This window comes from Stegodyphus dumicola, chromosome 8, assembly GCF_044657685.1.
Source record: "Stegodyphus dumicola isolate Sdum_Otavi_A_Nest chromosome 8, ASM4465768v1".
NCBI classification, from domain to species: Eukaryota; Metazoa; Arthropoda; class Arachnida; order Araneae; family Eresidae; genus Stegodyphus; species Stegodyphus dumicola.
The window spans coordinates 128,321,583-128,338,813 of record NC_140775.1 but is presented as its reverse complement, the minus strand read 5'-3'; the positions used below and the strand labels follow the sequence as shown (position 1 = coordinate 128,338,813).

The window sequence follows — 17,231 nt, the reverse complement described above, 5'->3', positions numbered from 1 at the left end:
CACCCAGTCACCTCTATGAATATAGCACATTTTTCTTTGTGGTATTTGGAAGCGATGCAAAAGCTAAGTCATTACCTTTGTTCAAATTTAGAGATATTTTCTACTAATTAAAAAATATTGTTCTCATTATCAAATAAAGTCTTTAAAAAATTTCCAAGAGCTATGCATTTTTATCTAACAAATACGACAGAAGAACTGTTTAGTAACAAATTGCCAGTACGTTTTACGAATTTCATATAAAATTACGCCATTACTTGTTCAAATTTAGAGAAAATTTCTGCTAAATAAAAAAATAGCATTGTCATTACGAAATAAATTCTTTAAAAATTTCTAAAAGCTGCGCATTTTTATCTGACAAATACGATAGTAGAACGGTTAGGTAACAAAATGCCAGTACTTTTTACGAATTTTATATAAGCTTGCTTGAATCGAGTCAAATGCACAAACATCACTTACCAACATTTTAAGAGCGTTATATTTTAAACCGGCTTTTAATGTGCGGGACGCTTTATGTTTTGTGCTAGGTACATGATACTCAGCATCATTGGTATCCATCAAAGTAATCAAAACAATGTCTTCTGAAAATGCAGATCACGTATCTGGATCCGTCAGAATATGTTCAAACTGCTGACATACCACACTTGAAACGGTATAACAAAGAAAAGCGCCTAAAACGAATATTGAGTTCGATTTCTTTTTCTTTTTCCCCTCCGGAGTTCAACCTAAATCTTTCAAATGACAACTAAATGCACTGACACTATATCACATACGGTAATGACTTTTAGTTTCACGCCGTTTTAATGTTCGTTCTTTTTATCGATTTACTATTTAAGCCCTTCAATCTATATAATCAAGTTTTATTTGGTGGATTACCACATTATATGAAAATTTATTGTCATGTATTGTAGTACCAAATTAAAAGCTGACTTGTAGGCGTGATTACTCTGACCAGTTTAATGAGACGCAAAATATGGCTAAATAGAAATAATTGTTTTCCAGTTAAAACTGTATCAAGCATGGTCATATCCATCTGATCACGTCTTATTGATCATTATGCCCTTCTGATGAAAGCCTCCCTGAAAGATCTTCCCCCGATTTACCATACTGAAGTTGCGCATCTCATGATCAGGCTCTTTTGGGAGGAGTAAACATGGGTATACACAAGGGGAAGGCCTTGTACATGGCATTAAAGATTAAAATGGTACAAATATTCATAAAAATAATCAGTTAGATTAGTTACAAGAATTAGATATATTATAAATTATATCATCTAGGGATAGAAAAAGCAAAATAAATAGATAAAGCGATCAATGCGTACACTGGTTTTTGAATCCCAGTCTTTGTTAAGTAATGTACTGTTTAAATTTGAAAGATAAATAAAAGATCTTACGAAACACCGAATGGCAGCAGTTCGAAAAATAAGCAATCTGTCATACTGCGTGGATGATAAATATTCTTGTAGCGTAATATAATGCAAGATTTGTAGAAAGTAGGACGCTTCTATTCAAAATGGAAGCACTATGTGTTAAGTGCTCTGGCTTTTCCTCAAGATCGCCAAATCAAGTCCAAATACAGAGTAATTAAAAACTTCTGACGGATAAAAATTTCAAAAATATTTTTATGATATTTTTTTTTTAAATCCAGATGCACTGATTTCGTACATGATATAAATCTGACCGATTAGCAAGTACTTAATGTAAAACCAACCCCAATCAATCTATTAAAATTGCTTTAGAATTTAAAAAAAACCAGGAAGGTATTTTTAAACTGAGTCTGTCTTTTTGAAAATCAATAGCTCTGAATTTGAAACAAAAATTCGAAACTGACATTTCTATGTTCCTTAATAAAATCCATTTTTCAATTGGAAAATCAATGGTAAAGAAAAACGTATGTTTAATAAGAATATAAAATTTATGGAGATTCATTTCATTTTATTAGCAGTTAATATTTAGTTAAAGTAACTTTTCTTTCAGTCTCGTTTTCACCCATATTTTCCTGCCAGAATGTTAATAAGCTAGCGTGCGTGTACTCAAATGAGGTAGAAGTGCTATTTAAGGGAAGGTTTTGATAGGTGATTTTAGAGCGTGTCCCAAGTAGCATGGCAATGTCGTAACAACGTTGCAAACTGGTCGTGGATGTCGTTGGAAAAACGTTGCAATATGTCGTCTTTAAGACGCCCAGATGTCCGCGAAACTCCACTGTTTTGCAACCGTTGCAATGACGTTAGTAAATGTGATAAAAAATATTTCATACAAAAATATATTACGTCTTTGCAGATAAGTTTATGTTGAATAGACGTCGTTATTGCGTCTTTCTCACGTTATATTTTTGTTGTGAAAGCATCGTATCACGACGTCTTAACTACGTCTAAAAGTTCGCAGAATTCAAATTTTTTGCAACAGTTGTAAAAACGTCGTTATGACGTCCTTCTGTTATATATTGATTTATGCAGAAAAATAAGCTTAATAATTAATGTATTTTTCTTCTTTTTTTTAAATTTTGCATTCCTTGTATTTTTCTAAAGTTTAAATATTTTATCATTACCTGAAAACCAGAAGATAATACAATTTTTTCTCTTTAGACTAAATATGCATAATTATTAAAAGCCTTAATTATGTTCAGTAATTTAAACTATATTTTTTACATAACTTAAATTCTAAGTTACGATTATTTTAGATTTCATCTTTTTTTCCCCTTAATCCTTTAGTATGTAAGTGAGAGTAATTATGAAAGTGGTTATTATAAATATATAACAATAATAGTAGGTTTTAAGTAAATAGAATTCAATCAGACATAAATAAAAGTAAAGCTAATATATGTGGGTAAAGAAAAGAGTGTTTCTAATTATAACAGCATTATCACATTTATTTCTGTTAAATCTCAGAGACGATAAAAATTGCCTCTGTCATGATAAATTAGGAAGCGTAAGGTAACATAATCAGTATTTTATCTGAATTCAAGTATAAATTTATTCGCGTTTCATAGTAAACAATATAACCATTAACTTGTATATCTCCGAGATATGCAAATGAAAGACTATATAAGGTAGTTAGTAAATGTGATAAAAAATATTTCATACAAAAATATACCTAAATCTAATAACCAAAAAAACTTCTCATATTCATATCTAAAATGAAATAATAACCTAACAAACAACATACATGACAGCACTATTTAAGAAAAAGCATGAACTAGCAGTGTTTGAAAGTATAAATACTAGAAGGAAGGTAACAGAACTAAAATTTCCAATTTACAAAAAAAAATATTTGCGCATTTTAAATAGTAAGCATTTAAAAGTGCAAGCATTTACTAGTAATGCTGATGATTCTTAACACCATTTCTTTCGATCATATGTAAATGTATTTAGACTAATAGTAAGTAAATGTATTTACTTACTATTAGTTTCTACATTTTAGAATAGTGGTAGATTACAATGATCATTTCATGCACTTTTTATAATCAATAACTTTTTTAATATTGTACAGAAATAATTTAATTAACATAATATACGATAGTAAGCTAAGTACGTTAAAGTAAGCTCTTCGTTAAATAGCACACGATGAAACTTTTTGTTTTATTATAAATTTCTTTGTTATCACATGCACATAAAATGTAAGCGAATAAAATAGAATATGCTTAAATTTAATAAAGAGTAAAACCTAATTTCCAACATTCATTTATTGAGATAATCTAATAGACATACATAACAGCAATATTTAAAAAAAAACGCGAATTACACAGTGTTTGGAAGAATAGCTACCAAACGACAAGTAATAAAAGTGCAATTTGCAATCAATAAAAAATATTTAGGCTTTTTTAGTATTACACACTAAATATCGCATAGTTATAGATTACGATATTTTATAGTAATCTTAATGTTTCCTTAACACTATTTTTTCGATCATATGCGGAAAGTCTGAGCACCAACCTTTTCGTTTAATATGAGTGATATACGAAAAACACTTAGGACGTTATAACCGAATCCGTGTATCCAAATATTGCACCGCTGGATAACTGAAGATTGGAGAACAACATCACCATGTAAGTTTAATCACCACAAACATAAAACACCAAAACAGAACACTATTTCACTGAGTGGACGATTTTAGCACGTTGCATTGTAGAGCAGATATTCACAAACAAAATAAGCAGAAATTCGGTATTACCACCATGATTTGTCATCAATTCAAAATAAACTGCCATCATTATATTCTTTTCCATCTTTCTCTTGCTGTATTGAAGCTCTCCAGTATTTAATTTCGACGGTGAATTACAAAACCGGGAAGAAAATATTTCTGAAAATAAGATGGAGCCTTAAATTATTGCGCCGTTAACTAACTTGTTCGAATTTGGCAAGTAGCAAAAGCGCGCAAGCCTCGAGCTCAGATGTTCATTTATATAATCATCCAGTAAATAATATGTACATGGAATGTCAATCTCTCGAACAGCAGTTCAGTTTAAACTTTTCAGCGGTTTATACAATGGCATTACACTTTTCGACGGTTCTTCTGATAATTTAATAGAATCTTTTTTGAATGGCATAGAAGAATTATTTCAACTGAATAGAATTACGAACAATGTTCACAAGGTTATATTTACAAAAAAATATTTATCGGGCTCGCTAAAACATTTGTAATGTCAATATCGCCCAATCCCGACTGTACCGTATACTAGGATTAAACCAAGCATTTTTAAATGTATGAAGATGGACAAAAACGTAACAAACAGTTCATCAGAACTTTTATAGGTAATGAATTTCGTATTTTTGTTCACAGTTTTTCTAATTTTGATGTCAACATTTATTAGTAATTTATCAAAGCCATTAATTTTGTGGTTTTCCATTAAAAGTGTTAATATTTCTATCTCCCTTTCCATTAATTTTTCCATTTTGCTTCTCTTGACTGTAGGTGAGTTTTTTATCGGATATATTGGACAGCCGTTAAATATGCATGGATATGCAACGTCTTTTAACATTGGACGTTTTCTCGGAACTCTAAAAATCGCCCCATTTATAACCGTGAATACATCTTCACGCACAATCATATCTTCCCGAAAATTGTACTTTTTGCTCTGCATGCGGTAAAAATGTTTTATATCATGTCAGCATATTAATTCAAATAAATTCGTCCTTACTTCAAAAATAATAAATGAAGTCATATTTCAGCAGTAAAATAATTACTAACATGTGATTTGCATTGATTTTGGATATATGATTTTTTTTAAATATATAAAATGCATAACTTAATAAGTTACTTTATGGATTAGCTTCATTTTTAAATATTTTGCTATAATATTTATAAAAAATATTTTAAATAATTATTATTTTGACAAAATTTTAACAATAATTTAGCACGTATTTTTAGTACTAATTAAATTTAATAATTCAAGTATTTATATTAAATTTATATTTCATTAGATGAATCTACCGTAGGTAAATATATTTAGATGAAATAAAGCAACGAAACATTGCAAAATAAATCTTATGCGGACTTCAGATTCTTGAAAGTGCAGATTTAGTCTCTTTTCATTCTAAAAGTAACGCTGAAGAACTATGAAAAAGATGCTAAAACGACCACATCTAAAAGCGGTCATATCATGACGTTTCAGCGACGTCGACAAATTGCCAAGATGCAACGGCAAATATTTTGCGTCTTCGCGACGTTGTAAAGACGTCGTAAAAGTTGCCACGACGACTTTGCAACGTCTCGGACCAGTTTGCAACATCGTTACGACGTTGCCGTGCTACTTGGGATTATGCCTACTTGAAGAACATGCTGCTATTTTGAATTACTAGCCATTTGACTGCTGTGGCGTTGAGTGTATCTAACCTAATGGTTAGGTTCTTTTCTGCCACTTCGACGAGTCAGAGCCTTCCTGCGAGTTAAATTATCCTGTGAGCCGTTAGGCTAAATTTACTTATTTTATTAAGACGTCGTAAAAGTTGCCACCAGCACTTTGCAACCTCTCAGACCAAAACGACGTTGTCGTGCTACTTGGGGTTATGCCTACTTGAAGAACATGCTGCTATTTTGAATTACTAGCCATTTGACTGCTGTGGCGTTGAGTGCATCTAACCATTAAGGTTCTTTTCCGCCACTTCGACGAGTCAGAGCCTTCCTGCGAGTTAAATTATCCTGTGAGCCGTTAGGCTAAATTTACTTATTTTATTAAGGTCCTCGTTACCTGTTTGGAGGCCAGAAGTGCTGTCTTTGTGAAAGCCCAAGTGAGGCCAGTTTTTAAATTATACTGAGTGAATAAAAGGCTCTTTACACCCTTCTTCTGACTTCCTGTTGTACTTAAAGACCTGGGAACAATTCCTCATACAGTCTTTTAGAGATAGTTATTTTATGCTCCCAAAGAGAACAAGACTCGATAACTTAAAAAGAGAGAGTAAATTTGCAAAGGCAAAACTCATCTACTACACCAAAAGGAGACATTTAAGTAAAGATGATACAGCTACTTGTTTGGCGGAAGGAAACTATTATCTATCATAAACTACTACTTGAAATTTAAGCTTTTTAAAAAAATTTGCAATATGAACAATTGATAGAGCTAAACTAAACTATTCGTGAAATATAGTTTAAGCTGGTTAACAATAATGACATGTTTTTGCATCATAATAATGCACGACCTCAGTCGACTCAAGAAATACCGCCCCCCCCCAAAGCCTGATAATTCAGGAAAACTTGCTTGTCTTTCTTTGCTTGAAAAATATCAACATTCACTAGCTATGAAAAACAAATGGATGCATTAAATTGAAAGAAGAGTTAATATGAACTGAGGAATTTATTTAGAAGCTATATTTAATAGCGCTGATTATGATTTTGTCTGAAGAGTGCTTTTACGCTGATTTTCTCTCATCATTTGTAATGCTTAACCATTTTAAGAACTATCTTTATTCTTTATGTGTTATTGCGATTTTTATTTTACATATTTTGGTATTATAAGTACCGATATTCCTCATTTATACTTACTTATATTTATTCTGTTCCACTCGATACTTTTCTAAAGCTGTACCTTAGATTGTTTAAATTTAGTTTTATGAATGCTCACCCATAATAAGAAAAGCGTGATTAATCTTTGATGTAACGTACTGAAAACATTCTAACCTTAGTAGTTGTGAGTCCTCCAGTGCTTAGAAAAGTTTTTCCGAATATCCATTCGTATCTTCGAACGCCACTTCTGCTATACTGTTTCTTGTCCAGAAAATGCTGGAAATTGTCTTTGGAAGTCATAGTTTTTTTGACTTTTTTGGCCAGAAAGTAAATTTGATGGGAATTATTTTTGTGCTGAAAAACAGAAAATCTTTTTAAAACAAGTTTATTTAATAATAATTATAATAGATGCAGATTAAAAATAATACAAATTAGGAAAAATAAAATGTAAAAGTTACGCTGCCATATTCGTAGTTTTTAAAGGATTTTGAAACATAACAACTATGAGTGTTCAAAATTCAGCTAATATAAATTTCAAATATTTTATTAAATAAAATTTAATTCGTCATATTTGTTCCTGAAACGGTTAAACTGTGAGGTATACATTTGCAAATAAATGTGCCAAAGGAAAAGGAAATATTATTTGTTAAATTGCCTATTAGATTATTTAATAGTTAAAAAGATTTATGTTTAATACTTAAATCCCTTTTATATCGACGTCTTAACTTTTTGCAATAGCTGTTATTTTATGATATGAGTGTAATGAATATATAGTAGCTTTCTAAAATTCTGTAATAAATCAACTTCAATTTCTTTTTTAGTCTGTCTTTCGTATACAGTATCTTTGATGTCAAATTTAAAATCTAATGGTTTGGTGAGGTTTTATTGTAACTCGTAGACTATAATGCCTTTTAATATAGCTCTTTTTTAAACGAAACAGTTTTAATAGGTAGCGTAGTAAATGTAGCGGAGCACGAATTTCGGAAAGACTACGTTAAACATGGTTCTAACAAAAATTCACAACTGTGCAAATAACGACAACTTAAATCAAGAAATAACAGAAATTAACAAAGAAGATACACTGGAATCATGAAAGATGAAATTATATAAAATTAATTGATTTGGGATTATTATAACTATTAAACTGAGCACACGTCAGTAGTTATGTAAGATGTAATATGACACGTCGGTATTTGAAACTGCTCCTGAAAAAAGGCTTGAGGTAATATTTGAATTTAACTCCGAAAAATTATTTAATACTCGTGATATACACTGCCCTCCAAAAGTTAAGGAACAGCATGTTTTTAGTGTCTAATTCGAGAATTTAGCTACATAAAAACAAGAAATTTATAGAACATGTTCACTAATCAGTTCTTTAATGAATGCAACATAGAATGTTTCTAAAGTTCAACACAAACATTGTAACACAAAATTGCACTCTTGGCCGAGAAATCCAGAAAATGGGGTGCACAAACATGGGTTCTAATAAGGACTGTTTCCACTCCTAGTAGCAATACATTGGCGGCAGCGATGTTCCATGTTGCCAATTAAGTTGACAGTCAGATAAATGAGAAGCAACGGTCAGACACAGAGTAATCCTTGTTCAAGCTCATCTAACGAATCTGGAGGACGATTTAAAGCAGAAACCTGTCTCCCAAGGTAGTTCCAAAGTTACTCTATCGGATTCAGGTCTGGAGATTGAGCTGGCCATTCCATCCACTCCATACCGTGACCTTCAAGATATTCTTCAGCAACTCGAGGTCGGTGCGGCCACACATTATCGTTCATCCGAAGAAATTCAGGACCAATAGCATATGGATGGACATATTGATCAAGGATCTTATTTGGATATTTCAAACCCGTCAAAGTTCCTCCATGGAACACATGCAGATCAGTGTGATCACCGAGAAAGATCCCTGCCCAAACCATTATTTCACCACCTCTGTAACTCTGTCTTTCCACAACGTGGGATTGGTTATATCTGGTTTATTGTTCCCTTCAGATCAGCTGACGACCTGAATCACTCTCCAGTGTGAACCTGGAACTGTAATAACTCAGATTCTTGTTTCCGTTGCAACTAAATGATCTGCCATGAGCTGAGGCACAGTAATGTTACTCCTCCTTCGGGCCGAAAGAGCTAAATAACTGTCTCCCGCAGGTGTTGTGACTCTATGTCTGCCTGGAACATGTCTTCCAGACACAGAATCCTCGGATTAAAACTGATTCCATACTACGAGAGACATTGAAACGTATAGCAGCATCGGCTTGTGACATCCCCATTTCCATGCATCCGATCGCCCGCCACCTCAACGAAATGGGCAAAAGACTTGTAGAGTTCCTCACTTTGTAATTCTAAGTTAATGCTGGAAGTGAAGAATCTTAAGAACTGATAAGCGAATAATCGCTTAAGTTCGGGCGACAAGAAACAACAAAATAGAAGGGTAACTAACCCTTTATTATTCCAATAAGATTTAACAAAACTCTGCCTGGGAGTGTACAAACAAAGCCCGCACGTGGGCTTGAACTTAAAAGACTAAGAATTAAACTAAAACTAAGATTAACTAAAGAAATATAGCCGAAGATATCAAGATTCAAATCGAGTTGGCCCCTTAACTTATTTGACTACGAAACTTAGCAAGGGCCTGAGTACGGCCGAGCGTAATAACAGCTTTGAGAGAGAGAGAGAGTGTGGCCAAAAGGCAGACGCGCGTAAATCAGAAACTCTGATTCTCTGTGCCTCTTTAAGTAACTTCGTGGTTTAAATACCGCTCCTCCTCATTAAATATTCAGCAAGATTCCAAAACTACGTTCTGGCCGGAAGTAGTAAGTTGAAGTTAAGAATTTGGCAGGAAAGGAACTTAAAATTTAACTGTTAATAAAATTAACATAATCCTTACAGACTGCTCCTGGACATCAATAGACTCTCCTGGATATTGTCAACGAAACTGTAATAATAGCTGAAGATCAACACTCGGGAGCAAAAATTACAGTGTTTCTATTTTTCTCCAACTCATATATAAGTATTCATTTCTGTAAAATAAAAATGGTAGATATTGCTTTTGCATATATTTTTCTTAAACTTTTTTACTGTCATGCATATGAACTGTAAATTTAAACGTTACTGACGTTATTGTAATGTTTAGCTTTGAAAAACATGATGTTCCTTAACTTTTGGAGGACAGTGTAAGTATTTAAATCCAATTTTTTTTCGAGAGTATTGGTTTTAGAATTTCGCATTTCAGAAAATTAATCTAATTACACTGGTGTGCAAAAATTAAGGACGAAGTCGAAAAATTAGCATATCAGCTGAACGAAGAGGCAGAGCGGACAGAAAGACCAATCAGGAGATTAAGTAAGGTGATATACGGTAGCACATGCGCAGATATGCAGGTAGACGTAATGGGGGAGTGTCTGAGTAGTATAAAGCATGTTGTCGGTGTAAGATCATTATTTCTGGCAAAGAGATTGCACGCCGTATAGCAGTTAAAATCATACCGAGTTGCTGCCTCAGCGAGAAATGGCGAATAATCAATCTGTTAGACGACATCTGGATGCTTTTACCCGAGGTCGAATCATTGGGAAGTTGGAGGAAGGCCGCAGTGTGACAAGTGTGGCTGCAGAGTTCGGAATTGCTCACAGCATCGTTTCACGACTTTGGAGACAATTTCAAACTACAGGAACAACTATCCGGGGGTTTAGTAGTGGTCGTCCACGAGGAACCACACCCGCAGATGACCGATATATTGCCTTACAGGCCAGAAGAAAAAGGCGGCAGACAGCGGGAGAAATCGCTAGACACACGACACAGGCGACTGGACGACCGATATCGCGTTTTACCGTGGCCAGAAGACTGCACGGTGGTGGTCTGTTTGCACGACGCCCTGTACGGTGTGTACCTCTAACGCCTGCCCATCGGAGAAGGCGTTCTCTGTGATGCCGGGAACACCGGAATTGGAGAGAAAATGAATGGGGACGAGTACTCTTTACAGAGAGCAGATTCAGTCTGAGTAGCGATTCTCATCGCATACTCATCTGGAGAGAGTGGGAAGCCGCAATCATCCCTCGAACATCATTGAAAGGGACAGGTATGGAGGTGGCGGTGTTCTCGTTTGGGGAGGCATCATGCTTGGTAGTCGTACAGACCTTCATATCTTCGACGCAGGTTCAATCAACGGGACCCGATCAACGGGACCCGTTATTGTAACGAGATTCTTCTTCCATATGTGCGTCTTTTTAGAGGCGCTATGGGTCCGCAGTTCCTTTTCATGGACGACAATGCACCATGTCATCGCACAGTAGCTGCCGAACGGCTCTTAGAGAGTGAGGATATTGAACGTATGGATTGGCCGGCACGATCTCCGGATTTCAATCCCATCGAGCATGTATGGGATTTTCTAGGCAGACGCTTGGCAGCTCGTACCTTACCACCAGTAACGATTCCTGAGCTTCGATTGGCGCTGCAAGGCGAATGGGCAGCAATGCCTTAACAACTCACTAACACCCTCATTCTCAGCATGGGCAGACGCTGTAAAACCTGCCTAGCAGTCAGGGACAGGGACAGGGAAAAGTGGACGGAGCACCAGAACTTCGTCAGTGACTTTTACAGGTGTTGCTCCGCCGCACTACTGTACCCCGCTGGGCTTTTAGTTGGCCCGCATCGGATGCTAGCCTACCAAGACATTTACATAGTAATTTTACATTAATATTAGACTTACGTATTGAATATACAATTACAAAGACATAGTATACAATTATTGCAAAGAAATTAACCTATCAACAAAAGTTGGATTATGGCAGATTGAAATAACATAATTACTTCGAACATACATACAAACTTTCATTGTACATTGTACTTCATACAAACAATATATTTACATTAGTATATCTAGTTACATCGAATTAAAATAAACATCGTTTTAAGGAACTAATTAAAGATTTTTTTTTTTTTTTTCATTTTATCATACTTAGTTGAATTACTAAGGCGAATTCTCTTATTAATACATTTCCTTTCATTTTTTTAACTTGTTACACACAAATGCATCAGCACTGAAGTCTTACATTATTATTTTTGTAAACTAATGTATCATAAATACAGAAAATATACATTAGAAAATCACATAATACTTACATTTACACTAATATATCTAATAGAGTCGTATATTATTTACATTATTTTTTAATTAATGATTTAATTATTACACTAATACAGTCCAAATTCTTAATGTAACTATTTTATAAAAACTATTTATACCATATTTAGCCTGTTTCAGACACTTGTAATATTTCTGAAATCTTGCATTATTTTTGCAAGTTGTAGAATAAGAGGTATTTATACAGATGCGATAGCATCTTGACATATGTCTTCTCTTTTATATGCAAAAAGTTTCTTCATAATCAAGGAAACCTTTTGTTGTAAATGAGGTATCGTTAGCATGCATTTAATGTACTCAGGCGTAATTTGTGACCTTCCTTTGCAGTGTAGCTCTTTTGTGAGCTGGCACTTGAAAATATAGTGCTCTGGGTCTCCCTTTTCCCCACATACGCACTTGTCTGATTCGCTCAAATTTCGTGCAAAGTAGTACGTGGGGAAAGGACCATGTCCAGATAAGAATATGCTGATGAAGAAGTTATAAGAGATTGGATCATATGTGGGTTTCATGTAGAAGTTGAAAAGCCTTCTACCTACTTCTGCATTTTCCCATTCAGTTTGCCATTTTTTTAATGTAATTTTTTTCAACATATGTTTCACATACGATTTAGGGAATGGGACATTGATTGGAGGTAGAGATGGGTCTTGAGCTGCATTTTTAGCAAGCGCATCTGCCCTTTCATTTTGGGCTTGTCCAGCATGCGCTTTTACCCACTTTATTTTTATAGATGTTCTCTTGCGCTGTGATAATAAATCGTAGATATCTTGCACTATTGATGATTTGTTTGTTGCATCATTGACAGCTTTAATTGCCGCTTGGCTATCACTGTAGATGGTAACATATGTTAGATGCTTTTGATGAGACCATAGAATAGCGTGTTTTATGGCTGAAAGCTCAGCTTGGAAAACGCTGTTGTTGTTCCTTAGGTGTCCTTTCCATTCTGTTGTTTCTTGTTCTGAGAGGAGTGCAAAGAACGCGTATCCTACTTCTTCGTTTAACTTTGACCCATCTGTGTACACGACTGGAAATGAAGGTACACTGAGGGTGTCTTCTTTTGTAGATATTCTGAGTTTTGCATGTACTGCAGGGTGTCTTAGGTAAGGATTTCGTGGCTGTTCAAAATCAAGGGGGCACAGGTTTTGATCTTCTACCTCTATGTTTTTCTTGAGGTGGAATAACGTGGCTAAGTCTGCATCTTCTTTTGCTTTCAGGTGGAGGGGTGGGATTCCTGTTAATACACAGAGAGCTGCCGTTGAGGTAGTTCTGTATGCTTTTGCTATTTGTAAGAGGAAGGGGCGTTGGATCGAAGCTAAGAGTCTTTTCTTTTTCACTGTCATAGGGTGAGTCCATGCTGATGCCCCGTAGAGGATTATTTTTTCGATCACGGTATTATAGAGAATGTTTTGCATCCTCGACTTGAGGCCCCACGTTATGCCTTGCATCCTTGCGAGGGCTCTAGAAATAGTTTGGGTCTTCTTCCGAATTTCCATGAGGTGTGGGATCCAAGAAAACTTTTGTTCAATTTTCAATCTGAGGAATTTGATTTCTTTTGAGATCTTGATTCTTCTATTATTGATTTTAATGCAAGGTAGCCTTTGTAGCGATTTGCCCGGTTTGGGAAATAAAATAATATGTGATTTGGGCTCTGAAATTATTAGTTTTTGATTGACGCAGAGGGAATGGAATATGGAGAGAGTCTCGTTACTATTCTTTTCTAGTATGTCTCTTGAATGCCCATTTGTTACAAAGGCCACATCGTCGGCAAAGGCGATGAGCTTTGTATGGTCCGGCCACTTGTAGGAGGTGATATAATTGAAGGTGATGTTCCACAGGTCTGCACTTAGACAAGAGCCCTGTGGACAGCCCCTCGTTATTCTTCTTTCTACTATACAGTTGTTGCTGATGATTATCGTTGCTCTGTTTGTTAGGAAACTATTCATTAGCTTGAATATGTTCCGAGGGCATTTAATGTTGCGCAAGGCTTCAAGGATACCAGGCCACCACACGGAATCAAACGCATTTTTGAGATCCATGCAGAGTACTGCTGTATGGAGAGCTGAAGATTTATTCCTACGGATCTGCTCTTGAAGTTCTACTATCGCATGTGATGTAGATTTGAGAGGTCTGAAGCCGTATTGGTTGGGGCTTATGGTTTCGTTTTTCTCTAAGTGGTGGCGTAATCTGCCCGCGATTGCACGTTCCAAAAGTTTACCTATTGCAGGTAAGAGGTTGATTGGTCTGAAGGCTTCCGGATCCGTAGGATCTTTATTATTTTTCTTGAATAGTATTGTTTGTCCCTGTTTGAGACAATTCGGGAAGACATAAAATTTGAGGCAGAGGTTTAGTAGTTTGTGGAACAGAAAAGGCATTGCGTGGTGAATTATCTTAATAATCCTGTTGTCTAATCCGTCAGGTCCCGGAGCTTTATTATTCGGAAGATACTTAATAATTTTTGAAATTTCTTGTGAGTGGAATTCCACATCGTCTGGAGTATTTGGAGCGGTATTATTGTATCTAATGTCGGAATGTGAGTGGCCATCGTCTTCTGCATTATCTTTTAGGAAAACAACATCTAGAATATTGTTGAGAATCTTTTCAGTGACATTACCAAGCTGGCTGTTACGTGAGAGTTGATCTCTCGAAAGACCGATATGTGTGGGACTAAAAACTTTACTTGTAGCCATTTTATACAGCTGGCCGTATGTATCTTTATTACTACAGCAGTAATTCTTCCAGCTGCGTAATTTTGCTTCAGTTATTTTCTTTTTGTAATTTGCTAATTGTTGCTTGCATTTTATCCATATTTCCATTTTCAACCCTTCCGGAGCGCTTTTCATTTTTCTACGAAGGGCCCTTGTATGTTGCTTTTCACGTCTTAATTCCTTTGTCCACCAGTTAGTCTTCGTAATCTTGTTGTTGTTACGGAGTTTAAATGTGTTGGTCGCTGTCTCCTGTATTGTTTTGATAATTGTTTCCATTAAATCATGGACTGCATCGGGTGATGTGCATTTATCTATAAGTTTCTCCGCATACTGAAGACATGTGGAGATTTTTCTTCCAAATTGCCTTGCTTTTTGCTTTGAGATTGAAAATCTTCTTAATTTGAGGTCGGGGATTTCTTCTGATAATTCAAATGAGATGTAGTTATGATCTGAGTGGCTTGGATCATCAAGAACTTTCCATTCTTGTATTTTATTGGAGATACTCAATGTTGACAGTGTCAAGTCCGGCCATCCTTTACCATTTGTTGTTTCAAATGTAGGAGTGTCTGAAGAGAGGTTATGTATATACAGATTGTGTGTAGCAATAAAGTCAGCTAGTGTATGTCCTCTATTATCTGTATTATTGTAATGCCACATTTGATGGTGAGCATTGAAGTCACCTGTAATCACGTGCTGTGATCTTCTGAGATTACTAAAGATATTTTCTAATGTGTGTAGATTCGGCCCCATATCCTCTCGTGGTGAGCAGTCATCACATCTCTATGGCTTAATATAATTGTAGGGGACCATTTGGTATTGGTGACTATAATACTGGCACGTGGGTTAACTAGAGGATCCTTTTCGGTAGATTGAAATATTTGCCAGTGAAGGGGAAGGCATCTAACTTCACCTTTTACGCAATACGGCTCAGTAATGCAAATTACATCATGATTGTTATTTTCAATTACTTCACTAAGTTGTTCTGACGCCCTTTTTCTTCTGCCTAAGTTTATTTGAAGGATTCTAAGCTTGTCCTGTGGAGGCGAATTATTGTGTAAAATTGTCGTAAACATTTGAGATTGGGGAACTGAAGGGGCGGCGGTAGTACTTGATGGATTCATGTACAGAAAGGGAAGTTTAAATTAACTTAAAAGAAACTAGGTAGTAAGCTAACTATTCTTCTTGCTTTGATGTGTAAACTGCAGCAGCTTTAATTTTTGAGATTTCCCTCTGATATAATGGGCATTTGGGGGAGAATGCAGCATGTGAAGTATTGATGTAGGTTCCATATGTTCAGTTGAACAGTTTACAGTTGATACATTCCGGTACGTCTTCTTTGCAATTCCTTATGGAGTGAGGTCCGCCACAGAAAGCGCAATAAGTCCTAAATTTGCATGCACTACCAGAATGTGAGAAATCTTGGCATCTGTAGCATCTCCTCACTCCGTAGAATTCTGCGATTGGGAGAATGCTCCAATTAATTATAATTTTCCTACGTTCAATACATTTTGATAGAGTACGAGGGGAGCATTCGAGAACCCACTTAATGGTGTTGGGGTTTTTGCCTTTTGTGTAAAAGAGAGGTGAAATCTCCTCTTTATCAATCATTAGTTGGTCAACTAGTTCTTCGAGAACTAATTTTGGTGGTAACGTATTCGGGATATTATTGATTGAGATTTTCGGTTTTTTAACCCTTGGTGTTTTTATTTCTATTAAGTTATTTGCTTCTTCGGAAACGTTTATGGCGTTAGTAATCTTGTTGAGTTCTTCCTTTGAAGTGCTGCTGATCGCGATGCCTCCATTCTTAATATTTGCTATATAATCAATATTGGCATTTATTTCTTTGAGGGGAAGGATCTGATTTAGTTTCTCTGTAATATGGCATTTTAGCTCTTGCTTTGGGTATAGCAAAATAGTTGGGTTATTTTTTCTTGGTACCTTTGCTACAGCATTAGCATATGAAATTTTAGGAACATTATTATCCTCTAATAATGACGGCATTGTTTCTGTATTAATAAAGTCTGTGGTGGAATCATCGCACTGACATGTGACGGCGTGGGAGGGATGCGGAATACCTATCGGAAACGGAACGTCGCTTACGTTACTGATCCCATTACTTGTAGCAATATCTCTGAGCTCATCGAGCATCTTTTTAAGCTTTGTGAACATTCCTGGTGGGATGATGCGTTTTCCGCCTCGTCTAGTACTGGCTAGATCTAGACATGCATGATAAAGATTTACGGCTCTTATATGCGTTTCTTGGCGTACTGTTGCTGCTTTTTCCGGTGGTAAAAGCATACTTTCCGAGTTGACGGACACTGGGCTCGAAGGACGTGTAGTTTGAGCCATGCTGGAAGCTGACTATGAGGGAATTAATATTATAAATTGTGAACAGTTATACTGTGATAAGTTGCACACACTCCTGAGAAATGTCGTAGTACAGA

At 35.5% G+C, this 17,231-nt stretch overlaps 1 protein-coding gene across 4 annotated transcripts in view; it reads right to left on the bottom strand.

Annotated features, from left to right (window-relative positions):
* The window catches only part of LOC118187330 (uncharacterized), a 152,908-nt gene that overhangs the window by 61,047 nt on the left and 74,630 nt on the right, over positions 1-17,231 (bottom strand). For all 4 annotated transcript variants that reach the window (XM_085822396.1, XM_035357526.2, XM_085822397.1 and 1 more), the window contains one exon: positions 7,110-7,289. In XM_085822396.1, coding sequence (XP_085678522.1) covers positions 7,110-7,289 — 180 coding nt within the window. The remainder of the gene's footprint in view (positions 1-7,109; positions 7,290-17,231) is intronic.